Source organism: Zootoca vivipara, chromosome 10 (genome assembly GCF_963506605.1).
Source record: "Zootoca vivipara chromosome 10, rZooViv1.1, whole genome shotgun sequence".
NCBI classification, from domain to species: domain Eukaryota; kingdom Metazoa; phylum Chordata; class Lepidosauria; order Squamata; family Lacertidae; genus Zootoca; species Zootoca vivipara.
In genome coordinates this window covers 2,848,965-2,876,325 of record NC_083285.1, presented here as the reverse complement: position 1 = coordinate 2,876,325, position 27,361 = coordinate 2,848,965, and the positions used below count along the sequence as shown (strand labels likewise).

At 43.3% G+C, this 27,361-nt stretch overlaps 1 protein-coding gene across 7 annotated transcripts in view; it reads left to right on the top strand.

The window, feature by feature from the left end:
• Positions 1-27,361, top strand: part of ITPR2 (inositol 1,4,5-trisphosphate receptor type 2) — a 277,002-nt gene that overhangs the window by 45,960 nt on the left and 203,681 nt on the right. For 6 of the 7 annotated variants that reach the window (XM_035127537.2, XM_035127538.2, XM_035127539.2 and 3 more), the window contains exons 6-9: positions 4,562-4,660; positions 8,340-8,423; positions 9,304-9,450; positions 9,575-9,670. In XM_035127537.2, coding sequence (XP_034983428.1) covers positions 4,562-4,660; positions 8,340-8,423; positions 9,304-9,450; positions 9,575-9,670 — 426 coding nt within the window. Of the gene's footprint in view, positions 1-933; positions 1,895-4,561; positions 4,661-8,339; positions 8,424-9,303; positions 9,451-9,574; positions 9,671-27,361 lie in introns of those variants that run through there. The other variant, XM_060279496.1, reaches the window with a different exon arrangement.

The window sequence follows — 27,361 nt, the reverse complement described above, 5'->3', positions numbered from 1 at the left end:
AATAATTAAACAATTGATGCAATAATCAGCAGCAAATTAATCTTATGCACGAGAGGGAGTCTTTCAGTACCAGTAAGGAAGCTGCAAAATTAGCCGCAAGCCGCGTGAAGCGGCAGCAAGCGAGCCTGGCGGCAAATGGAGCCTTTGCGCTGCAAACGCAGCTAAAAGAAAGCCCGACACGTGCTGAAGATCGGATAGCTGATAAGTGCGCAGAAGAAAACTCCCGGAAGGGGCTACTGGGCAAAGCCGCCGAAAGGGGCTAGAACCCCAATAAATCAAAGGGGGAAGGGGGGTGGGGGGTAGGAAGGGTTGGGGAGGATGAAAGAAAAACAAAAGAAAAATGGAAGATTGGAATTACAAATTGAACACAATGAAAGTAAATGAAAGGACAAATAAATAGAGGGGGAAGATTAGAATGATTCACCGTTTGAAGAGAGCTTTCCACAGAGGATCACTGCTTTTCCTTCAGGCTGGCAACGGAGACAGGTATGTCTGTCTGTGTTCTGGTGAAAAATAAAAAAATTCCTTCAGTAGCACCTTAAAGACCAACTAAGTTTATATTTTGGTATGAGCTTTCGTGTGCATGCACACTTCTTCAGATACTTCAGGTATCTGAAGAAGTGTGCATGCACACGAAAGCTCATACCAAAATATAAACTTAGTTGGTCTTTAAGGTGCTACTGAAGGAATTTTTTTATTTTGCTTCGACTCAGACCAACACGGCTACCTACCTGTGTTCTGGTGCACTGTGACCTGAAAAGAAGATCTTTAAGGTCACATGCAGGGAATATATAGTGGTCCCTCTAACTCTTGACTGGCATGCCCTTAGCCCAATTGCACCCTGTTAGAGGGACCACCAATAGGGTGTTGTGGCTGCTCCAATTGTCCCCGCCCCAACACCTAGGCCTGATTGCTGGGTCCCACTTGTTAGGGAGGACCCAATTTGCGAGGTAACCAGGCCTCTTGTCACCTACAGTTCCCCTTTAACTTGTCCTAGGTGTATTTATTTACTTGCTAGGCTTCTGTTCTGCCCAATGGCCATAGAGCTCTGGGTGGCTGTCAGTAATGGTTGAAATAATAAAATAGAATAATGCACCAGATCTACAGCAAAATAAAATGACACAATATAAAACTAGTGAAGGTTAGCAGCAGTGAAACGATCTAAGAAGTACTAAAATAATTCTAAAACACCTGGGAGAATAAAGACCTCATCACCTGCTGTGGATAAAAGCACAGAGTAGGTACTAGGCAGACCTTTCTGGGAAGCCATTCTATGGCTGTGGTGCCACCCCTGAAAACACTGTCTTTAGGCAGCAGCAGTGGTAATGGGTGAGAAAAGGCAAAGCCCTTTGTGGCCAGATAGCAGCCACCCCAGGCTAGACTCAGTCACAGGGTTGGTAGTTGCTGACTTCAGACATGGAACCAGTTAATGTCACTAACATGGAGGGTTTTGGGGGGGGGTCTTTAAAAAAAATTCTTATGCTTGATTTCTACTTTCAGTGAATTTTGAATTATTGATTCAATTCTGCAGGTTTGTTTTCTCTGACCTTACATGGCTTACATGGCTGTAAGTAATGTTTTTTTGCAGCATGGCATGCAAGGACACTTTGCATTAAGTAAAAAAGGGCATCACATTCTTATTGGAGACGTTCTGGCTTTAAAAATATGTATGTGTTTATTTCTATCTTTGTTTTAAAAAAATGCCAGGAAAAAATAGTGACTCCAAATCAGTATTTCTGACTTTACTTAGGCTTGGCAATTAACTGGTCAAATATTGTTAGATAATAGTCTTTCAAATGTTAATAAAAGTGTGCTAATTAAAAACAACTACTACTTGCTTCTAGAAAAGACATCAAGATGCCATCCCTCCTTGAGGCTTTATAGAGCTTTGCAGGTATGGTGAGGACTTCTGACCTTGCCATAATGATTCTTGCCTTCCTATGTTTGCTTGGTGCCGTCTCCTAAACGCTTTCCTTATCCGGCTCAGTGATGTCTTTGGAATCTCTGACTCTGTGGATCCTAAGGGGTTTAGGTAGAATAAAACTTGCAAACAGTTAAGGGAACTTGTGTGATTCTAAGTAAAGAAAAATTGTTCACAGTAATTGCCCGCAAACAGCTAAATAAATAATTTGTCTAATAAATGAACAGTGTGGCATTCTCCCTTGAGTGCAAGAGAAAAATTGAAATTTCCTGTTTACAGACTTTGTTGCCGGTCTGTCCAAACTCTTCTTTGATTCACAAAGGTGCTTCAGAGTTGTTTCTTTTCAAATTGCATTAGTACCAAAGTGACGGAACAACCACAGCAAACGGCTTATTTGTAATGCAGCTTGAATGACATAACCCCTATCCAAGGGGATTAATTAGCTGCCCATCAGAATAAGCTTCCATTTGCGTCCATTGAGCTCTGCACTGAGTGACTCTACCCTAATGAGGGATCCATCTCCAATTACTGGGTACTCCTGCTGTATGGCTTAACTAGGAGGAGAAAGAGCAGAAACTCCAGAGAGATATTAAAGTTGCAGGACAATGTGAGTGTTGAAGTACTAGGAAGCAAGGAGCCTTCAATATTGTTTGTTGGGTGACCCCATGATTTAATAAAAGCTAATGTGTCACTCACCTACATAAGTATTCTTGACCGTCCTCAAGCTGTAACCAATCAGTTGCCAGAATTTAGTCAGCTGATCTGCATCTTTACGCCAGTTCTACTGGAGCTACCATACATAAAGTATGAACTTTGCTTCCTCTCAAAATTTTGGCAAATGAGTTAAGGAGCAAAGACATTTGTGCATGCGTTCCAAAGAAAGCATGGCTCGTGTTCACCATTCATATCAGTCACTTTGTGGTTCTAGCTTGTGTGTGTAATTGTTCTAAATGATGAAATGTACACTGAATTGTTGTGGACTTTGCCATCACCTGTATGTCATTAGATCAGATCTTGTAAAATCTTACTGCACTGCATCTTAAGATATTTCTCGTCTTCCTGTATAGAAATTCATACAATGCAAATGATCTTTTTCTTTTTAGGTGGGAGGCAATTTGAGAGGTCAAGTTTCCAAGAACCAATTGTATATAATACCGTACCAGCAAGTGGATATAGCTAGCAATGGAACTATCCCCACAATCAATCTGTTTACCTTATTTGGGACATTCCTTTTTCTGCTTTTCAGCTGACAGTGTCTCAGATCAGTCAATAAAGGTTTAAAAGCAATGGAACAATATAATCAAAACAAATAGAGCAGATGAGTGCCAGACTAGATTTAACACATTTTTAGAGAGTAATTATTCAAATGTACAGAATCCACTGTTGCATCTGTTGTGAGCACCTTGGGAGTGTTAGTCCTGAAAGGCAGCACATGTCTGCTGAAAGCAAAGCAACAGTCTAAAAATGTGAAGAATGAAAAAAGCCTGGGCAAGTGAGATTGGATAGAAAATCACAGAAATCTGTGGTAAAAGAGGCAGTCCAGGTCACTAGAAATCAACAGAATTTTGCCACTGATTGCAATGTGATTGTATTTCTGTAGTGCCCCCCCCCAAAATGACTTAAGAATCTGGGGGTAGCTGTCATAATGTGGACTGTTCTGGATGACACTAGTAAAAAGTTGCCTTTGAATGAACCCCCACTCCGCTTAGAAGTTTGTGTGTTTTAACCATTCTATGATTTTAATATATGGCCATTTTTCACAGTAACATATTGTTATTTATTTATAAACTGTTAAAATATATTTAAAATTAAATTTCCAGAGATAATATATTCTCCCAAATTAATTCTATATATGCTTCTCCAGGAGTAAGTCCTGTTGAACTCAGTGGGCCTTACTTCTGTGTAGGGACATATTTGATTGTACTGTTAACTTTTTAGTTATAGGTAGGTAGCTGTGTTGGTCTGACGTAGTCAAAACAAAATTTAAAAAATCCTTCCAGCAGCACCTTAGAGACCAACTAAGTTTGTCATTGGGATGAGGAATATTTTTTTTTGTTAACTTTTTGTTCAGTTTGTTCAGGTGTATTAATCTTGGATGTGAAATTGTTTTTATACATACATTTATTTATTCTTTTTAAAAAAATGAGATTGTTTTATATATGTTTTTATTGTTTTTAGATGTTTCATAGGAGGTGACTCATAAATTAAAGGAAATAAATAAATAAATAATGAAAGAGCCAACCACTCAATTTGCAAAGCTCATTCCAGAAAAAAACAAATTAATAACCTCACTCTTTCTTACAATTCCCAGGACATTTATTTATTTGGAAAACTGAAAGCTGAGATTTCATAGTTTATCTAAGGGCTGCCAGAGGCAAAGGAGGACTGGGCTCCTGTACCTTTAACAGGGAATTTCAGCCAAGTTGAGCTTTTGTAGAAAGATACAGGAACCTTTTGTTAAAGGTAGAGGAACTCTGCTCTCTTTTGCATCTGGCCACCCTGCAGTTAGCTATTATACCAAGCCTATGAATGGGGTCTCACTTTAAACAGGAGGAAGAGGAGAAGGAACTAAAATAATCGTACGTGTGAAAGGAAATTGAATTACGATATATAACTCCTTTTCCAACTTCTGTCCTCCAGATTGTTGTAGGGGACAAAGTTGTACTGATGCCGGTCAGTGCAGGGCAGCCTCTTCATGCCAGCAACATCGAACTTCTGGATAACCCTGGGTGCAAAGAGGTGAGCTGTATTTAACTAGCCTGTGGTTCTGGTATGTAGAGTTAGGGTGTGGGATCAGTAGCAGACTGAGAGGAAACTAGAACTAATAGACTGACGTAGAGTAGCTCCATGCAAAAGAGGTTCGGGATTCTGCACCTTTAATAGTTGTACAGAAGAGGAAATTTTAGGAGGCCATAACTACACCTTTCCCATGCCATTGCTGCTTCCTGCCACTCAACAACACTGTGCTGTTTTTATTTACTAATGTTTTCTTCTTTTTAACAGGCACCAGAGCACTGACATTCTAAAAATCATATGAAAGTGTATGACTTACTAGGTAATAGAGATAGTGGCTGCATTCCCCCCCCCCCCCACAAATGTGCATTTTGTCCCAAGAGTGTCTAGGTGGCCGCCATCTCCTATTGTTTGTTCTCAACAATTGGTAGTCAGAGGTAAACTGCCTTTACATGTTGAGACTTTGGTTAGCTATCTGTTACTTGCCTATTTATTTGCACATTGTGTTTTGCACCCCAACCTTTCATCCTGGAACTCAGGGCAGTGTAGATGGAGTTCCCCAGTTATCTCCCATCCAGATACTGATCACATGTGCCTCCAGACCATCCTCAGCAAACTAAATATGACATAATAGGCATCACTGAAACCTGGTGGGATGAGTCTCATGACTGGAATGTAGTAATAGAGGGATACAATCTATTTAAGAGAAATAGACCAAACAGGAAAGGAGGAGGAGTAGCTTTATATGTTAGGGATATGTATACCTGTGAAGAGATCCAGGATTTAAAACTTCAAAGCCAAATTGAGAGTATCTGGGTCAAAATTAAGGGAGAGAAAAACAACAGTGATCTCATTGTGGGAGTTTACTATAGATCCCCAAGCCAAACTGAGGACACAGATGATGCCTTCCTGGAACAGATGGCCAAGCATTCCAAAGGAAGTGAGATAGTAGTAATGGGGGATTTCAACTATCCTGATATTTGTTGGATGTCAAACTCAGCCAAGAGCATAAGGTCGAACAGATTCCTCACTGGCCTTGCAGACAACTTCATTGTCCAGAAAGTGGGAGAAGCAACAAGAGGATCAGCCATTTTAGATCTGGTCCTAACCAATAGTGATGACTTGGTTAGTGGGGTAGAAGTGGCAGGATCATTAGGTGGGAGTGACCATGCTCTTCTGGAGTTTATTATCCAGCGGAAAGGAGCAACCAAGCATACTAAGGTCCAAATTCTAGACTTTAAGAAAGCCGACTTCAGAAAACTTAGGGAAACGCTGGGTGAAATCCCATGGACAGTAATACTAAAAGGGAAGGGAGTTCATGATGGTTGGGAGTTTGTTAAAAGGGAGATATTAAAAGCACAACTTCAGGCAATACCAATGAGACGGAAACATGGAAGGTGCCTAAAGAAGCCAGGCTGGCTATCTAAAGAACTTTTGACTGAGTTAAGATTTAAAAGGGATATGTACAAAAAATGGAAAAGGGGGGAAATCTCCAGAGAGGAATTCAAACATATAGCCAGCACGTGTAGAGACAAAGTCAGAAAAGCTAAAGCACAGAATGAACTCAGGCTCGCCAGAGAGGTTAAAAGCAACAAAAAGGGCTTTTATGGGTATGTCCGTAGCAAAAGGAAAAACAAGGAAACAGTGGGGTCACTCAGAGGAGAAGATGGTGAAATGCATACAGGGGACAGAGAAAGGGCAGAACTCCTCAATGCCTTCTTTGCCTCAGTCTTCTCCAAGAAAGAAAAAAACGCCCGACCTGAAGAATATGGAGCAGATGATTCAGCAGGGGAAACACAGCCCAGAATAAGTAAGGAGGTAGTACAAGAATACTTGGCTAGTTTAGATGTATTCAAGTCTCCAGGGCCAGATGAACTACATCCAAGAGTATTAAAAGAACTGGCAGAGGTGATTTCAGAACCACTGGCAATAATCTTTGAAAATTCCTGGAGAACAGGCGAAGTTCCAGCAGACTGGAGGAGGGCAAATGTTGTCCCTATTTTCAAAAAGGGGAAAAGAGAGGACCCAAACAATTACCGCCCAGTCAGCCTGACATCAATACCAGGAAAGATTCTAGAGCAGATCATTAAGCAAACAGTCTGTGATCACCTAGAAAGAAACTCTGTGATCACTAAAAGTCAGCATGGGTTCCTGAAAAATAAGTCATGTCAGACTAATCTGATCTCATTTTTTGACAGAATTACAAGCCTGGTAGATGAAGGGAACGCTGTGGATGTAGCCTATCTTGATTTCAGCAAGGCCTTTGACAAAGTGCCCCATGGTATTCTTGTAAAGAAGCTGGTAAAATGTGGGCTAGACAATGCTACCATTCAGTGGATTTGTAGCTGGCTTACTGACCGAACCCAAAGGGTGCTCATCAATGGCTCCTCCTCATCCTGGAGAGTAGTGACTAGTGGGGTGCCACAGGGTTCTGTCTTGGGCCCAGTCTTGTTCAACATCTTTATCAATGACTTGGATGATGGGCTTGAGGGAATCCTGAGCAAGTTTGCAGATGACACCAAATTGGGAGGGGTGGCTAACACCCCAGAGGACAGGATCACACTTCAGAATGACCTTAACAGATTAGACAACTGGGCCAAAGCAAACAAGATGAATTTTAACAAGGAGAAATGTAAAGTACTACACTTGGGCAAAAAAAATGAAAGGCACAAATACAGGATGGGAGACACCTGGCTTGAGAGCAGTACATGTGAAAAGGATCTAGGAGTTTTGGTTGACCACAAACTTGACATGAGTCAGCAGTGTGATGCAGCAGCTAAAAAAGCCAATGCAATTCTGGGCTGCATCAATAGGAGTATAGCATCTAGATCAAGGGAAGTAATAGTACCACTGTATTCTGCTCTGGTCAGACCTCACCTGGAGTATTGTGTCCAGTTCTGGGCACCACAGTTCAAGAAGGATACTGATAAGCTGGAACGTGTCCAGAAGAGGGCAACCAAAATGGTCAAAGGCCTGGAAACGATGCCTTATGAGGAACGGCTTAGGGAGCTGGGTATGTTTAGCCTGGAGAAGAGAAGGTTAAGGGGTGATATGATAACCATGTTCAAATATATAAAAGGATGTCATATAGAGGAGGGAGAACGGTTGTTTTCTGCTGCTCCAGAGAAGCGGACACGGAGCAACGGATTCAAACTACAAGAAAGAAAATTCCACCTAAACATTAGGAAGAACTTCCTGACAGTAAGAGCTGTTCGGCAGTGGAATTTGCTGCCAAGGAGTGTGGTGGAGTCTCCTTCTTTGGAGGTCTTTAAGCAGAGGCTTGACAGCCATATGTCAGGAATGCTTTGATGGTGTTTCCTGCTTGGCAGGGGGTTGGACTGGATGGCCCTTGTGGTCTCTTCCAACTCTATGATTCTATGATTCTCTGATTCTCTCTTATCCTCTGTGAGCTTGACTATTACTTTTTCCTTTTCCTTTTTAACAGCAACCTAGACAAGTGGTCCCGCCAACAAAGCTTCATGTATTTACTGATAATTGTTTAATTCCATATTTTTGGGGGCGGTGGGGTGTCAATGGAATAATATAATTGTGATTGTCTTGAAAACAACAGCTATCATAGTAGACATTGGCAAGCATGAGCCTTGTCAGATTGTAATGCTCCAGAAGCATTAGTGTCTGGGCCTTCTGCAACATAACCTATGGTTATCTGTGCATTTGACTACAGGTAAATGCAGTCAACTGCAATACCAGCTGGAAGATAACCTTATTCATGAAATATAGTTGCTACAGAGAAGATGTACTCAAAGGTGTAAGTATGAATGAGGAAAATATTGATGTTTTTGAAATGGTAATACTGGGTATTGGGGTTTTTGTTTTTTGCTTTTTGTACATGAGCAAGAGACCACAAATCATGTAGTTTGAAATTGGTTTTAAATAGAATAAAAATGAATCTGTTCCATATTGTTTTCTTTTGTTCATTAGCCATGAAGAGTGGTGATTTTGTTGCATGAGCAGCTAACCTGCTGGGACAGAGCTGCAACAATAGCCTTCAAGTAGCAGTTGCTGCTTTGGAAAAAGGGAGGAAAGGGAGGGAGAAGGTGGTGGTGAAGTTGGGGCTCTGGGGGCACACGACCATGAGAACAGGATTGGCTCCGCCAGTGCATTGGCACAACCCCAAATTCTCAACTACCTCACACCTCTCTCTCCTGGTACACAATAGCAGCACTAATCCACCAGGCAAGCTGCTTGTGTTTCTTCGCATAGTATGCGAGCAAACTGCATCCATCTCCTCTTCCCCCTTTAATGAATTATTATTTCTAAACTGCCCTTCATCCCAGAATCACAGGGCAGTTTCAATATAAAAAGACAAAAATATACAACATAGTAACAAACAAAAGCAATTGCACCCATATATTGTTTAAGTTAAATTAAATTACATTAAATTAAATTAAAGGTCTGGTAGAAGAATAATGAAGGTGCCAGGTGAGCCTCCACAGTAAAGGCCTGTTCTTGTCTTGCTGCCCACCAACTATAATGCTTGACTATAATGAAGGGAAGACCTTGGTTTCAAACACATCATGGACACCTTAATCATTAAATAAATGGTATAGACACTTGAATCTAACAGAGAAGTATTCTTGCTACGATAACTTTGGCAAAGCTTCACTTTTGTGTTTGTGTTTCTTCAGGGAGATGTTGTCAGATTGTTCCATGCAGAACAGGAGAAGTTTCTGACCTGTGATGAGTATCAGAAGAAGCAACATATCTTCCTTCGCACAACACTGCGCCAGTCAGCCACTTCTGCAACTAGTTCTAAAGCTCTGTGGGAAATAGAGGTACTGTGTGATGCTTCTGATGTTTTCCCTAGCTTGGATTCAGAGAGTTAATAATATTTACCTCCTAAAGGGTAGTATCCAAGCATTCTCTTTATGTAATATATCTCACGCACGACTTCCACAGGTAGTGCATCATGACCCATGCCGTGGAGGAGCAGGGCAATGGAACAGCCTATTCAGATTTAAACATCTAGCAACGGGAAACTACTTGGCTGCAGAGGTAAGAGTCACCGACAGTTGGATGTGGTAGAGGGGGAATAACTGGGGTTGACAAAACAGGGCAGAGCCTTTGCTCTTTTGGAATTGTCACTGGGCCAGGTTGCATGTTGTTCTAAGAGCATGGATGCTGCTGGAAAGCCAGACTGTGCAGGCACACCTGTGTAATGGGCGGCCTGCCTGATCTGGACTGGAAATAACCATATTGTTGTTGGGAAGTTTCTTCATCATGGTTACTGCCACCTCTTCTAAGCAGCCCATTGAGGGACTGAGGCACCCATGCCCCTTGGTTTCTGAAGGGCAGCTCTGCCACCTGGGTGTGACTCTGTGAAGAGAGTGAGACTACCCTGCTTCTTCAGCTGGGAATCTCTAACCTTGAAAGTGCCTCAGGAGGACATGGTGGCTCTTCCCCCCCCCAGTTCTTATATGGAGGGGGAACTGTGGACAAATGCTCGCTGTACAAACATCAACTCCATTGTCATGGTGCATTTCATGAGTTATCAAAGAATGATTTGAGGATCAGGATCACATAGGAGAAAGTGACAGAATGGATAGCTCAGTTGGTTAGTGTGTGGTGCTGATAACACCAAGGTTGCAGGTTTGATCCCCGTATGGGACAGCTGCAGATTCCTGCATTGCAGGGGGGGGGGTGGACCTCAGGGTTCTTTCCAATTCTACAGTTCTATGAGATTGCCTCTATGAGATTGCTTGCTGCTTTCCCTTCAGTATGATGGTTTAGTTTTGGGTTCAATGTGCCCTGAGAGCCCCCAAACTGAGGGGGTTCTGGTAATTCCTTGATTCCTCCAGGAAAAAGTCCAGAACTCTCATCACTTACCAAGTATTTTGTTTGTTTGGCCTTTTGGTTACAGAGCCCCTTACAGTTCTGTCTCTCTCTTCAGGGAGTTCACTTGGCTTATCAATTACTTGCCTTGCAGTCATGTCCCTCTTCAGTGTTGGTTCTGGTATGCAACAGTGTCCTATAGTCTTTAACCTTTGGAGGAAGAGGAGTGCGGGCAGTGCCCCCCGCCCCTGGGACGTGCGCCAGCCCCGCCCCTGCCTCCGCCCCCCCCCGGTGCTGGAGGATGAAGCTCCGCCACTGCCTGTATACTGGTAGATGAGGACAGAGCATGTGCATCCTTACACTGCTGCAGAATTAAAATGTCCCTCACTTTCTGGTAGGACTATTGTGGGCACATATATTCTGTAGTGAAAATGTTGCTTTTGGATGAATCCCAAGTAGGTGTGCTTAGTACGGTAGCTTTCTCCCCACCTGTTCTTCCCTTATGTCTAAACCTGTTGATAGATTGATCTCTTTCCCATTTGTGTCTTGCTCCCAACTCTTAACCTGGAAGCCCAGGAAAATGTGCCAAGATAAGACATCTATTTGTCTTATCAAATCATTTGGGGACTGTGGATATCTAGAAAAACTGCAATAAAAATAAGTCAGGGAAGGACTTCCGGTCAAGGCGCGCTGGTGTTGAGACGCGTTCGGAGGAGTCTCGCAACTGGAGAACCTCCCGACGGCCAAGAGCAAAGCGTGAGGGGGGGGTAGCGTCAAAATTCCCCCCCCTTGGATTGAGCGATAGCACGGGGCTATCGCGGAGGGGGAAAAAAGCGGCGCGTGAGACGGAACTCCACCCTCCCGGCACCGCAGTTTGGTGGAAGGGGGGGGGAGAAAAGCGAAGCGCAAAACTTACAGGCGGCTCTGTGGCAAGACGCTTTTTTTCTGAGGTCTCAACCAGCAAGCGCTGAGGCACTTCGACCGAAGAAGAAGAAGTTTGAGAAAGTCCGCTAAACCCGCTAACGGGGGTGAGAACACGACAGAGGCGGGAGAGGTGAAAGGAGAGAAAGGCGGTAAGCAGGAAGAAAGGTCGGAGGGTTGCCGTGCGGTACTGAGAAAGAATACTTGTAAAGGAGAGATTTTGTACAGACTTTTACAAACATTTAATTAAGGGGAAGCATTCACCAGGTTGTTGCCAAGCAGAGGAAATTTTAGCGAAGCCTGTAACAAGCCTGTGCTGGCACAAGATTGTGGAGGCAGCAGGCGAGTGGAGGCGTGATTGAAAGCAAGGCAAGTTTGGCGTGTGGGAGGAGGAGACTATTTTATTTTATTTCCCTGACTTTGGAGCGGAGCCTGTTAAAGATGGAGGATTAATTTCAGCAGACTCATCCTGTTTGTGAACTTCCCCCTTCTCCAAGGAAGTGAGCTGCGACGACATACCCACCTCTGCCATTAAGAAAGAAGTGAGGAGTTGGAATAAGAGGTTGAGAGCGACATCTAGAGGAGGGAGGAACCCTCACTTCAAAAAAACTGTGCTTCAAAGCCGTGGAATTTCACTCTCTGCCCAGTGACTGGAAACTTATGTTATTTTAAGCCCATTAGAGGGGAACTCCCAGTAAAAGAGAATACATCAGGGCATCTACGAGAACAGGAGGTCATAAGTCTAGCAAGATGAGCAAAACCAAAGCCCAGACAACAACGACAACAGCAAGCCAAGCGAGGAGACAATCATCATCTCCTGATAATGACGCCCTAGCAAACATTAAAGAACTTATTTCAGAGATGAACAAATCCCTGTGCGATAAATTAGACGCGGTTGAGTCCAAAATGGAATCTGTTGAATCCAAACTAGAACAGAATTCCAAAATGATTACAGATATGTCTGGACAAATTGCGGAGCTAAGCACCAAAAATAAAGAGCTGGATAAAGCGGTAAATGAAATAAATCAGAGAGTAAACAAACAGGAGGAGGCTATCAAGAAAGTGGTGCAGGAGACCAAAGAATTGAGAAGGCTGCAAAATAAGGAGGAGGATGATCAAAGGAATTGGAAAAAAAGATGCGAAGAACTAGAGGACCAGATAGCACTAATTGAGATGAGGCAAAGGGCTTTGATTCTCCGAATGAGAGGCGTCCCGGAGGTCCAAAATGAGCGGATTGAAGAAAGGCTGGTGAAGGAACTGGCTGCGTGGCTTAAAGTAAAAGAAGAGGACTTATGGATGGATGTGGACAAAATCTACAGAGTGAGGATGGATAAAAAGACAAAATTGACGGGATTGCATGGTCCACATGAACTCATCATTACTGAAAGACAAGATTTTACAAAAGAAGAAGAAGGAGGAACTTGTGATAGATGGGAAAGTGATAGCTATCTACAAAGAAATCCCGAAAAGATTTAGATTAAAAAGACAAAATTATAAAAGTTTAACAGATGCTTTGAGGAGGAGGGGTATTTGGTATACCTGGGAGTACCCTGAGGGTGTAACCTTTTTCTATAAGGAAAGAAGGAAGACAATAAAAACAGCTGAAGCGGCGGAGAGGTATAGTAGAAGGCTTAAGAACGAAATAGGAGGGGAGGAGGGTGAGAACAATACTGAAGAAGGACAAATAGAACAATAGAAGAGGGAGGGGGCAAGAATTTGGTTGTATACCCCCCTTATGTTTTGAGTATGTTTTGAGTCTGTGAAGCTTTACTTTTTTTGTGTTTTTTTTGGTTTTGCTGTTTAAGTTCTACCCTAGACATCGGTAGACATTTAAAGGGGTGGTTTTGGTTTAGAAATTATCAGAAGAACTCAGCGATATAATTTAACGATATAGTAAGTGTCACAGTGGCCGGAGTGGGCTACTTCAGAGTAACGACTCTACACAGCTCTGCATTTTATTCTTTTATTGGTGCTGCGTATTTACAGTGCTGAAGTCATTGCTATTTACATGGAGCTATGTGTTCAGTCGGGTTCAGAACCTCCGAATGGCTTTTGGCGCGTCTTTCTCCAACACAAAAGCCTGGGTAGACCCATCCTCTTTCCTCTCCGCTTTCTGTGCAATTCCGGAGTTGGGGGGATGGGTCTCCCCCCCTTATTTGCCCCTTCCTGTCCCACCTGGGACCCTGGCTCCGCTACCTTGCCTGAGCCTCGGACACGACTTCCTGCTTCCCCACTGGAATCAGAACTCTCTCTGCTTTCCCCTGTGCTCGGGGATGGGCTTGAACTCAGGAGGGGAGGGACTTCGCGATATCCCCTGTCCCTCACAGTAAGTCTCTTTGCTATTTTTATCCTTGCCTATTTTTGACTAAGTGTAAAGAGTAAATATCTTTTTCCTTTGGTTTTGGTTAGTTTGGAATATTAAAGTGTGATATTAAAGTGATGAATTTAAAGGTGATCTCATGGAATGTGAACGGGCTGAATAATAAACTGAAGAGGAATAAGGTAGAACACATTCTAAAAAAAGGTGTTTGGGATGTGATCTGCCTTCAAGAAACGCATGTAGCCAGTAGAAATAAGAGAGTTCTAGACAATAAAAGGCTGGGAGAGGTACACACAGCGCTGGATGAGAAAAAGAAGAGGGGGAGATCCTCCAGGATGAAGAAGGAAGAATGGTAGGTACAAGGTTGTTCCTGCCAGGTGGTAATGTGATAGTGATTAACATTTATGCACCTAACGGTTGCAAATCAGGATTTTACAGAAAGTTGAAAGACCAAATGGGCAAGTTAATAGAAGGGGAGGAAATTATATTAACGGGGGACTTTAATGGGGTCTGGAATGCGAAACTGGATAGAACGAATAAAGAGAGAAAGAGTAATGGAGAGTTACCAAGAGACTTTAGGGATTTAATAGATGAATTTGAGCTAAAGGATAGTTGGAGAATAAGTAATCCTAAGGAAAAGAAATTCACTCATTACTCAGGTCTTCAAAAGTCAGCAGCCAGACTGGATATGATGTGGCTATCAACAAATCTGATGCTAAAATTAACAAAGAGTGAAATCTTACCAAAATCAATTAGCGACCATAACCCAGTGATGGTAAGTCTGAAAGAGAAAGAAAGAAGGAAGGGTAGGTGGCGAATGGATGAAGGGCTATTAAATGATGAGGTGTTCGTCGCAAAGGTGAAAAAATCATTGACGGAATTTTTTCAAATAAATATGAGGGAGGACACGGATATTACAACAGTTTGGGAGGCGAGTAAAGCTTTTATATTCAACAGAAAAGTAGAATTAACAGAGAGAGAAGGGAAAAAATTAAAAATATAGAAAAGGAAATAGAAGAAAAAGAGAAAGAATTGGGGAAAACCCCAAAGGAGACGAAAATAGCAAATCAGATTCAAATATTACAGAATAGTCTGTCAATGGTGATTGGGGATGAAATCGAAAAGAAGATAAAGTGGGCAAAGCAAAGACAGTTCGAATTAGGAGGGAAAGCCGGACGCCTTCTGTCATGGCAATTGAGGAAAAAACAGGAAAACAGTTTAATCACAAATATTAGGGAGGGGGAGAAAAATTGGACAAAAGGGGAAGATATCCAAAAATGTTTTTGGAAATATTATAAAAATCTATATAAAGAGGAAGATATAAATGAGAGAAAATTAAAAAATTATTTTAGAAATTTAAATTTGACCAAATTAAAAGATGAAGAGAAAAAAGAGTTAAGCAACCCAATATTAAAGGAAGAAATATTTGGCGTAATTAGTAAATTAAAACAAGGAAAGTCTCCCGGGACGGATGGGTTAGCAGGTCAACATTATAAAATTTTTAAGGATGAAATAATTGGGATATATCAAAAACTTGCTAATGAAATTTTGGAAAAAGGAATATTTCCTAAATCCTGGCAACAAGCATTCATTGTATTAATCCCAAAAGATAATAATAAGAAAGAAGAAGTTGGAAATTATAGACCGATATCCCTTTTAAATTCGGACTACAAAATTTTTGCGTTGATTCTGGCAGACAGACTGAAGAAAGTATTGAATAGGATTGGGTGTCGAACAGCAAGGTTTTTTGCCCAAGCGAAAAATGTGTAATAACATGAGAATACTTTTGGATGCGATCGAGTTTTTGGATTGGAATCCGAGTAAAAAAGTAGCTTTTATTTTCCTCGACGCTGAGAAAGCATTTGATAATCTGATCTGATCTGGAAATTTATGAAAAAAACAATGGAGGAGATTGGGATAGAGGGGAATTATTTAAGGGCAATTAATGCGATATACAAGGAGCAATCAGCAAGATTAATAATAAACGGCGAAGTCACAGAGGAATTTGAAATCAAAAAGGGAACGAGGCAGGGATGCCCTTTGTCCCCCCTCCTTTTTATTTTATCAATAGAGTGCCTGATAGGAGAAATTAAAGATGATAGAGATATTAGAGGATTAAAGGCTAGAAAGAGTGAAATCAAACTTAAGGCCTTTGCGGACGATATTTTGATAATATTAGAGGAACCAGTAGATTCCGTGGGAAAGCTGAAATCAAAATTAGAAAGTTATGGAGAGATAGCAGGATTTAGGGTCAATAAAGAGAAAACAAAAATGATTGCTAAAAATATGAGGGAAAATGAAGCGAAAAAATTAGAATTGGCCACGGGTTGGGAGGTGGTAAAAAAGGTAAAGTATTTGGGAATAATAGTGACCAAAACTAATGTAAATTTATACGAGGAAAATTATGGAAGGTTGTGGAAGGAAATTAGAAGGGACTTAGAGAAATGGGATAACTTACAGTTATCAATAACGGGAAGAATATCGACTATAAAAATGATGATATTGCCAAAAATCCTATTCTTGTTCCAGATGTTACCGATCATTGGGAAAAATGAGATTTTTGATAATTGGAGACGAGATCTAAGTAGATTTATATGGGGCAAAAAGAAACCTAGAATCCAATTCAAAATTCTAACAGATAGCAAAGAGAGAGGAGGTTGGGGTGTACCGGATTTAAAACTGTATTACGCCGCAGCAAATCTGTGCTGGCTAAAAGAATGGATTATATTAGAGAATAGAGAAGTATTAGATCTAGAAGGTTTCAGGAACTCTCTTGGCTGGCATGCTTATCTCTTACAAGAAAATGAAAAGATCTATAAGGAATTTTCAGATCACGTGATTAAAAATTCAATATTTAGAGTATGGTTGGAGTATAGGAAATTGTTGGAACCGAAGACACTGTGGTGGGCATCGCCCCTCGAGATGACGGCCCTGGGGGGGGGGAGGAAATAAAGATAGATGGTTAACATATCAAGACCTGATAAAAGTGATAGACAACCAATATATTCTGAAATCATATGAGGAAATCAAGAATCACTGTGCAAGCTGGCTGCAGTACAATCAAATTCAAAGTTTGTTTATGAAACATAAGGGAATTGGCTTCCAGGAAAAAAGATCAAAATTACAAGAGATATTAATTGAAGGTGGGGGAAGACAATTGGCAGCATTATATAAATTCTTATTGGAATGGAATTTAAAAGATGAGATAGTCAAAGTTGTTATGGTAAAGTGGGCACAGGATTTCGACAGGGTTATTGATTGTACACAGTGGGAGAAATTATGGACAGAAAGTATAAGATTCACAGCCTGCACAGCGATAAAGGAAAATATTCTGAAGATGGTATATAGGTGGCACCTAACTCCAGAAAAATTAGTAAAGATTTATAAAAAAGGCTCAAATAAGTGCTGGAAGTGCCATGTGCAAGTAGGATCGTACATGCACTGCTGGTGGCAGTGCAAAAAAAATTCAAGGGTTCTGGAATATGATTTATGAGAAGCTAAAGAGGATGCTAAAGTGCACATTTGGAAAGACCCCAGAGCTGTTCCTGTTAAGCATGATACCCGAGGGTATACCCAGTGACAGGAAGAACATCTTACTGTACGCGGTGGTAGCGGCAAGGACTCTTATAGCACAGAGATGGAAAGGGGAAAAGATACCGACATTATGGGATTGGCAAAATAAATTAATAGAGTATATGAATTTAGCAAAGATGACAGCTTACATAAGAAACACCCCAAATCAAAAAATCCAAAGGGAATGGAAGTTACTAGAGGAATATCTAACAAAGGAAGGATTAAAATCGGAGTTGGTGATTTGCTTAAAATAAAATCTGTACAGATGGACAATACATTTCAGGTTAAAGTAGGTAAATCTACCCGGAAGTGGCCGGGCGCGAAAGTTGGAGTAAAACAAGTAAAGATAAAATTACAACACAAGGTATCAGTACGCAGACAATTGGAAGTATTTTGGTTTTTGTTTTTTCCTTTTTTTTTGTGTCTCCCTGATTTTCTGGTTTCTGTACCATCCTCTGTGTTTTTTTTTCTCTTCCCCTTTTCTCTTTTTTTCCGCATTATGCCTGATGTGTAATGTGCGAATCAGTTAGCTTTTTGAGTTAGTATATATATGCATGTAGGTACATATATATATATATACACGTTATTCCTGATTATTATGTTTGGTTATTATGATTTTTGTATGTTTGGTTTGGCCTATGTTCGAATTTGAGTTCTGGTTCATGTATATTGTTTATAGATTTGGTTTTTTCTTTGGGTTTTTCAGTTTCTTTTCATGTTTTCTGTAGATCTTTTGTATTATGTAAATTTTAAGATCCTGAAATAAAGTATTTTAATATTTTTTTAAAAAAAAAAAGTCAGGGAAGACACAGTGTAGAGGAAAGCCTTTTGTGTTTTACTTAAAGGTTAGATTGTGAATTATCTTTCTTCTTCTTTGGCTATCACTTGTAACTGAGTAAGATTGTCTTCCATGAACACGGTCTTAACAGTGAGTCCGTAAGTGACTGTGGAGGCGAATTCTGCATCCGCACATCCATCCACACTGGGGTCATAGTGCTGGAACAAAACAAAACAAACTAAACTAAACTAAAATACAGGAAATAACAAATGTTACAGAAAACCTTGTGCATGAGACCAAACTAGAAATTTGCACTAATCCCTTGTTGGAAAGAATGACTTACTAAAGTTCGGGATTCGGCTATAATGGAGAAAGTAACATCTTATCTAAGATCGAAAATTGCAAGTGAATACAGAAATAAATTCTGGGGGAAATTGTTGCCTCTTATATAATTACCTCCCATGAAAGCAAATGCAAGTATGTTTTGAGGGTTTTTTAAAGGATAAATATTGTAATTTTATGTTAAGTCATATTTTCTTTCAGAATATTATGACCTAAAGTAATTTTTTCTGGAGCAGTTCTGCTTATTATTGTTAATAATTGTCAGATGTTTAAAAGAATTCTTTTAAAAAGGGAAGTAATAAGTGGTAGATTAAATAATAGGGAAAATGTATAAATTGAACTGAGGACAATTTTTATATTGTGGATTTAACACATTTGTTTTACACATAATATGAATCTGCTCATTCTGACCTCCGGTCCATTCAGACCCATATGGTCTACATACATGGCATCTTAGGCAGGGGTCTTTCCTATCACCTGGAGATCCTATTAACTGGAACTGCCAGGAATTTAACTTGGGACCTTCAAATAACTGAATAAAGGGTATGGATGAGTCTAAATACATTTGAAAGAAAGTCTAAGTATTACATGAGCTTAATGGGTTGCTGACTTAATGAATGAATGAATTTATTATTACGGTCAGAAAAATATAAATATCAGAAAAATTACAATATCAGAAAAATCATTGCAATTGCAATTGGGTATAACAGGGACAATACAGATATAGCAGCAGTTAATATATATAAGTTAAATCTTAATCACTAAAATATAACATAAAATTTTCATTTAAAACCTTGATCATTTTGGTATTACAGCTTGTTCCCTAGGTTTTATGGCAGTCACACCATAAAACGTAGGGAATTTGGCCACCCTTAGCGTGATCTCTGGATCCTTGTCTTCTATCAGGAGTTTTAGACATGGAAGTTCAGACCCATTTGGAGATTTTTGTGTAACAGGGATGATAAATGCCGAGCGTATCTCCCCCTAGAAACGGCAACGTAACAAGACATGAGAGACAGTTTCTACCTCCATCAGGGGCAGACTCATTCTGCAAATAATTTACCCTTGAATCTGCCCTGCAATAAGGCAGATGGCAGCACGTTGAACCTGGTGAGGGTAAACGTCCGTCTGCATTTAGGTACCATATTTTTCGCTCCATAAGACACACTTTCCCTCTAAAGAAGGAAGGGGAAAAAGTCGGGGCGTCTTATGGAGCTAATTCCATGGCTCCTGTAGCGGGATCCCTCAGCTGCCGCTGCAGTTGGAAGCTAGGGATGCCTCCGCCACCGGAGCCATGGCTCCCGCCCCTCCTCGCTCCTCCCTGCTTGCTGCCTCCACCCAGCGCGCTCTTCCCTCTGCTCGCCCAAGCCGGGAGTGGAAGCGCCGCCATGCAGGGCAAGGGGAGCAGACGAGGCACCGGCTACTGCTGCTGCGACTCAGCTTCCCACCCCCTTCCGTGGAGTTTTGGTTGCCGCCAGCCCCTTCTCCCTCAGCCACCCCGCCGGCGAGGCACAGTGCTTTTTGCCCAGCAATGAGTGAGCGAGCGATGGGTGGGAGGAGGAGGGCGCGGAGGGGCTGAGGCCGGGTGTCACGGTCCGGTCGGCGGGCGTTAGGACCAGAGGCAAGATGGTGGTGAAGAAGCAGGAACAGGTGCAGGGCTGAGGGTCCAGCAGCAGGCAGATGCAGGGTCAAGGAGCAAGGCAGAGACGAAGGTCCACGGGGCAAGAAGCAAGGCGAAGGCTCAAGGAACAAGAAGCAAGGCGAAGGCTCAAGGAACAAGAAGCAAGGCGAAGGTCCAAGGAACAAGAAGCAAGGCGAAGGTCCAAGGGTCGAGGAGCAAGGCGAAGGTCCAAGGGTCGAGGAGCAAGGCGAAGGTCCAAGGGTCGAGGAGCAAGGCGAAGGCAAAGCAAGGGTCCCAGGAGCAAGGAGCAAGGCGAAGAATCAAGGAACAAGAAGCAAGGCGAAGGTCCAAGGAACAGGAAGCAAGGCGAAGGTCCAAGGGTCGAGGAGCAAGGCGAAGGCAAAGCAAGGGCCCAGGAGCAAGGAGCAAGGCGAAGGATCAAGGAACAAGAAGCAAGGCGAAGGTCCAAGGGTCGAGGAGCAAGGCGAAGGCAAAGCAAGGGTCCAAGGGTCGAGGATCCAGGCGTCGGCAAGGCAAGGGTCCAAGGAACAAGGAGCAAGACGTCGGCAAAGCAAGGGTCCAAGGAGCAGGAGGCCAGATGCAACCAGGCAGGGAAAGCGTTGCTGTGGCAAAGAGCTGAAGGGAAAATGCTGAGCTTTTATCCCTCCCAGCTCCTGCCACCAGGTGCAGTGAGATCTCAAGTGGCCTCACCTGAGAGACTACTCCTTGCCTCTCCAGCACAAGCTGAGGACTTCACCTGTGTGGCCACGCCTTGCTTCTCCAGCACAAGCTGAGGCATGCCCCAGTCCTGCAAAGCACTACAGGCCCCAGAGCCTGACTCCTGCCCATACTCCTGACACCGGGCTGGTAGCAGTGCTGCTGCTGCCGCCTCTCCCACTCGTCTCCCCCTCCACCACCGCTGGTCCTGAGTAGGAGAGGCAGCGCCAGCACCATTTCGGCCGCTCCTCAAAAGCTGTCGTTTCTTGCCGGTTGCTGCTCCTATGAGAGGCGGCCGGCAGCACGGACATGCTCTCTCTCTCTCTCTCTGCTGGGCAAGGCACAGCGCCTCTTGCCCAGCAACAAAGAGAGAGAGAGAGAGAGAGAGAGAGAGAGAGAGAGAGAGAGAGAGAGAGAGAAGCATGTATGTCTCTTTAACCCCATCGGGGCTGGACGTGTCCATGCAGCCACAGCGGCTTCCTGCTCACCAGCTCCAAAATGGTGGATGCGCCGAGGCTGGAAGAGTCGCCTTTTCCACAAGGATTGGGACCCAGGTGGAAAGGGTGACTCTTCCAGCCTCATTTGGTTTGTGGGTGTGGTGTAGATTTCACAGGAAGGGAGGGGGTGTAGGAGGAGGAGGAGCTGAGGGAATAACGCCACTTGAGGGCACTGTTTGACTTGGTGGAAAACCAGGTTTATACCTGCCCAGGTGTGAGATTTGAGGGATTTTCTTTTCCAACAATGCTCGGGGAGTGGCCTGGATCGTTGTGTCAAAATTTCAGGACGATCGGTCAAGCGGTTACGGAGAAAAGTGGAACACGCACTTTCACCATTTTTACATTTTTATATATATAGATGAATTTGACGCAAAGCAGTGTGCATTAGGAACCTTCCTTGCATTTACCCTTTTTATACCTCATAATAAAGCAATATTGCTGTTCACTGTGCCCTCACTGCATTTGCACTGCTGGGTTTTTCATCCATAGTCACATGGATTGCTGAAAATGCAGATGGATTATAAAATGCTACTGTTTGATGAGTTGTTTTTCAAACCAGCTTCATGCCAGTTTCCATTATTAATTCACTTCTAGCTAAAGTATGAACACCTTTGCATAGGGTAAATACATCCTTGTCCTATCAACGTCAATATCGCATGTGTGTATACAGACAGTAACAAATGGAAGCCCTGCTGATGTGAACACTGGGGAAAGAGCTGTGAAATGTACATGGGGAGGCAACAGGTATGGGAATATTCACTGGGGCACAGCTGCTGAGCTACCCTCCTGACACACCTTCCTTGCAGCTTACCAGAATTGGGGTGTGTGTGTGTGATGAGGTCGGGGCTCTGCAGATGCCCAGTACTGGATTGATTCCACTGGTGCATCTGCACAAACCCTTACCTTACAATTTCCTTGCTCTTGTCGTGCCCAGATAGGCTGCAGTGGTGCCGATGTTGGTTGGGTGGCTCTGCCCTTACCACAGCTGCTGCTATTGCCCCCATCATGGCAATATATAGCAATACCTGGAGACTAAAATTGAACAGCATGAAAGCCAAATACTTGCTTAAGCAGAAAGATTCTTCACCTGGTGGTGAACATTTGCAAATGAAGAGGCAGGGTAAATCTCATCAGGCAGGAAATTCCATCATCTAAGCTAGGGGGTCACCAAAATAGTGCCTAAGGGGGCACCAGCAACCACAGAGGTCTTTTCTCATGCCTTCCAGAATGAACCACTATGTTGGAGTAAACAAAATAAGCTGCAATGTGTGCTTGGTTGCAGCGTGTGTATAACAGTTTCCCCTGGGCCCAAAAGGTTGACAACCCCTAACTAGGCTACCACTATACATTTAAAGCTGTTTTGTATCCTGAAAAAGAAAAGCATGCCACTAGGTGGCAGTGCACAGTCACTCCTTACATAGAGCAGTGGAGTATTTGTAATACAGTACTGTGGAGTATTTGAGTGTCTGTGTGAGAATGAGACACAAGGACTGAAGCAGAAGCATTTCAAAAAAGTTTATTTTCAGTGCTGAAATTTGATTTCTAGGGATTACCTCAAAGGGACATCTTAGGCCCCATCTGCACTATACATTTAAAACAGTACCATACAACTTTAAATAGTCAATAATCTTCCCCAAAGAATCATGGGAATTGTAGGGCACTGAGAGTCTCTCCCTTCACAGTGCTACATTTCCCAGAGTTCCCTGGGAGGAGGGATTGACTGCTAAACCACTCTGAGAATTGTACCTCTCTGAGGGAGAACGGGAGATGAAGAATTTCATTGTGTTGGGTCAGAGAATTGATCTGCTTGCCAACAGGACTGGCCCAGGACATCTTGGGGCAGAACAGTGAATGGTGCCTATTGGCCAAACTGATTGAGATACGTTGGCCTCTGAGATAGGAAATGTCACAAGTACCACTCCTTGGGAGTAAAACTTCAACAACAAATTATAAGAAGTAAAAAAAGGTTGTCTTTTCACATCACCCCAAATCAAGCTGTTTTCATAACTGTTTTCATAGCACGCTAGAGCAACATAGGCCAGCTTTAGGCTTTTGTGGTCTGCCTTTCCTCTTAATTAAAATTCCTGTGGCCTAGTGGTGTTTGTTTTCAAAGCAAGAATACAAACTTTTTCTCCCTGAACAGTTAAGACGTAACTAATACATGCAAAGTAAGGCTGAGAACACACTCTTGCTTATGGATATACTAGCTGACCCGGCCACGCGTTGTTGTGGTTCTTTCTTGTGATCCCCCCCTGTCCCGATCCATGATGTATCCTGCCCCTCCTCCCTCCACCCCAGCTCATCCCTGTGTTTCGGTAGGATACCCTTCCCTCTGTTGTCCCTGGGGAGTGTTGGCCCCTCCCCCTGTATCTCCATACCTTGGCCCCCACCCTTCGAAAAGGAACTGTTCTATTTCCCAGCATGTACTTCTGTCTGAGCCTTCTGTTGTCCCTGGGGAGTGTTGGCCCCTACCCCCGGTATCTTCCTACATTGGCCTCCACCCTTGGAGAAGGAAATGTCAGTTTCTGGGTTCCATTTCCCAGTATTTGCTTTTGTCTGAGCCCTCTGTTGTCCCCTCCCCCCTGTATCTCTATACATTGGCCCCTGTGCATGCATCGTGAACATTTCTATATATTTAGATTAAGGATCAGGGGTGATGATGTGCCCTGGGACGCAGAGAACTACTTAAAAAATCCCGAATGGGGGGGGGTCAAATAGCGAAGCCCCATAACCCCGTAGCAACAGACAGGCCCAGACAGAAGGAGGGGGGTCGTATGGGCCACTTGGTGCGGGCCTCCGAATCTAAAGGGGGCCTCGGTCAGCATATTCACAATCAGTAAAATGAAAAAAGTAACAAAAGGCTTAAAAACAGGGCCACATTATCTACCTGGCCCGGGCCCTGTAAGGGCCTGGCAACAGAAGGCGCGTTCTGAAGCACCCGAGTTGTTCAGTTCCATAAAAAACCCAGGAAGTGGCAAGGGGAAGGTAGGGGATTGTAAATGGGGTGGGGGGTGGCCACTGCAAATATCTGAGGACTTATACTGGGGAGAGAAAGTGCATGGTTGTTCATATATACCGTGTTTCTCATATTATAAGACATGTCTTATATTTATTTTTTCCTCAAAAAAACACACTATGGCTTATTTTCAAGGGATGTCTTATTTTTTTCCTCCTCCTCCTGCCGCAGCTGGCATTGCTACTGCGCCTATCACTATGTCTTATTTTCGGGGTATGGCTTATATTCCTTGAATATAAGTCAGAGCTTGGAGTGCAGCGACTGAGGAAGGAGCAGAAGGTTTTCTAGGGCTGCTGCCTCTTGGATTTGGGTGACTGTCCAGGCTTGTGTGGGTGTTTGTTTCTGGCTGTGACCTTGTTTGTTTCTGGCTGTGACCTTTCACCTAGAAGTGTGAGTCAGGAAGTTCAGGTGATTAGCTGTGGGCGGAGCTAGTCAGAGCTTGGAGTGCAGCGACTGAGGAAGGAGCAGAAGGGCTGCTGCCTCTTGGATTTGGGTGACTGTCCAGGCTTGTGTGGGTGTTTGTTTCTGGCTGTGACCTTGTTTGTTTCTGGCTGTGACCTTTCACCTAGAAGTGTGAGTCAGGAAGTTCAGGTGATTAGCTGTGGGCGGAGCTAGTCAGAGCTTGGAGTGCAGCGACTGAGGAAGGAGCAGAAGGGCTGCTGCCTCTTGGATTTGGGTGACTGTCCAGGCTTGTGTGGGTGTTTGTTTCTGGCTGTGACCTTGTTTGTTTCTGGCTGTGACCTTTCACCTAGAAGTGTGAGTCAGGAAGTTCAGGTGATTAGCTGTGGGCGGAGCTAGTCAGAGCTTGGAGTGCAGCAACTGAGGAAGGAGCAGAAGGTGAGCTGAGCTTGGGAGACACTCTGTAGGTTTTGTGGTTTTGTCTTTTGGGGCTGTGTGTGAGTAAGTTTGTGTGCTTATTTGTTTTCTTACTTGTTTGTGTGCTTGTGCTGGTTTTCTAGGGCTGCTGCCTCTTGGATCTGCCTCTTGGATCTGGGTGACCCATCTTTTTGACCTAGGGCAGCAAATCTCATACGTTTGTTAGGGGGGACCTAGGCCTCTTCCTCTTTCCCCCTTGACCTCAAGGTTTTCAAGATGGAGGTGGAGGGAACAACCATTGTCACCTGCAATTCCTGTGCAATGTTTGTTTTCTTGCCAAAGGATGTGGGTAGCTACACCTGCAACAATTGCAAGTTGGTTGCCCTACTGGAAAACAAGGTTGCCCTTCTGGAAGAGAAGGTGCAGCAGCTTCAGGGGCGTGTATCTACGCTCCAGAGAATTAAAGAGCTGGAGCTTTTCTTGGATGCAGCAGAGCACACTGTCTGCACCAAGGAGGAGACAGGGGATCTCCCTGAGGAGGAGGTCAGTTCCCCAACACAGCAGCCAGATGTATGGAGGAACGTGACTCATAGAAGTAGAAGGCCCAGGGATCGCTCTGAGTGCTTAGAATTACACAACCGTTTTGAAGTGCTCATGGAAGACGAGGAACAGACTCCACCTGAGGATCTCTCCCTCATCACAGTTGATGAGGAATATGAAGACGAGCAACCAAGTCAGTCCTCTGGAAATATGCAGGTAACCTTGGAAGGGACAGCACATAGAAGAATCCCAACCAAGCCTATGAAGAGGCGTGTAGTGGTGATTGGGGATTCCCTACTGAGGGGTACAGAAGCAGTGATCTGTGGGCCTGACAAGATGTCTCGAGAGGTGTGCTGTCTACCTGGGGCCAAGATCAAAGATGTAACAGAACGGCTGCAAGGAATCATAAAACCCACCGACAAATACCCCTTCCTTTTGGTGCATGTGGGAACCAATGACACTGCAAGCCATAGCTTACAGAAGATCAAAAATGATTATGAGGCTCTGGGCAGGAAGTTGAAGCAATTAGATGCACAAATTGTCATCTCTTCTGTCCTCCCAGTTGAACGACATGGCCCAGGGAGAGAGGGAAAAATAGGGGAAGTGAACAACTGGCTTCGCAAATGGTGCAAACAGGAACGGTTTGGATTCCTAGATCACGGTCTGCAGTTTCTTGAAGATGGACTTCTGGCAAGTGATGGACTGCACCTCACAAAAGTTGGGAGGAATGTTTTTGCCACAAAACTCAAAAACCTCATCAGGAGGGCTTTAAACTGACTTATGTGGGGGAGGGAGACAGTGGTCCTGAAGGTAGGAGTCTATCAAATGCTGAAGATGATCATCCAAATGTCAAGGACCAAATGGAGCAAGCAGCATGCAGACCTAGTGGTGGGACGAAAATATCCTTAAATAAGAGACATGGGGGAATGATCAACGGTCTTCAATGTCTGTATACTAATGCACAGAGAATGGGAAATAAACAAGATGAACTTGAGCTCTTGGTACAGCAAACTAAATATGACATAATAGGCATCACTGAAACCTGGTGGGATGAGTCTCATGACTGGAATGTAGTAATAGAGGGATACAATCTATTTAAGAGAAATAGACCAAACAGGAAAGGAGGAGGAGTAGCTTTATATGTTAGGGATATGTATACCTGTGAAGAGATCCAGGATTTAAAACTTCAAAGCCAAATTGAGAGTATCTGGGTCAAAATTAAGGGAGAGAAAAACAACAGTGATCTCATTGTGGGAGTTTACTATAGATCCCCAAGCCAAACTGAGGACACAGATGATGCCTTCCTGGAACAGATGGCCAAGCATTCCAAAGGAAGTGAGATAGTAGTAATGGGGGATTTCAACTATCCTGATATTTGTTGGATGTCAAACTCAGCCAAGAGCATAAGGTCGAACAGATTCCTCACTGGCCTTGCAGACAACTTCATTGTCCAGAAAGTGGGAGAAGCAACAAGAGGATCAGCCATTTTAGATCTGGTCCTAACCAATAGTGATGACTTGGTTAGTGGGGTAGAAGTGGCAGGATCATTAGGTGGGAGTGACCATGCTCTTCTGGAGTTTATTATCCAGCGGAAAGGAGCAACCAAGCATACTAAGGTCCAAATTCTAGACTTTAAGAAAGCCGACTTCAGAAAACTTAGGGAAACGCTGGGTGAAATCCCATGGACAGTAATACTAAAAGGGAAGGGAGTTCATGATGGTTGGGAGTTTGTTAAAAGGGAGATATTAAAAGCACAACTTCAGGCAATACCAA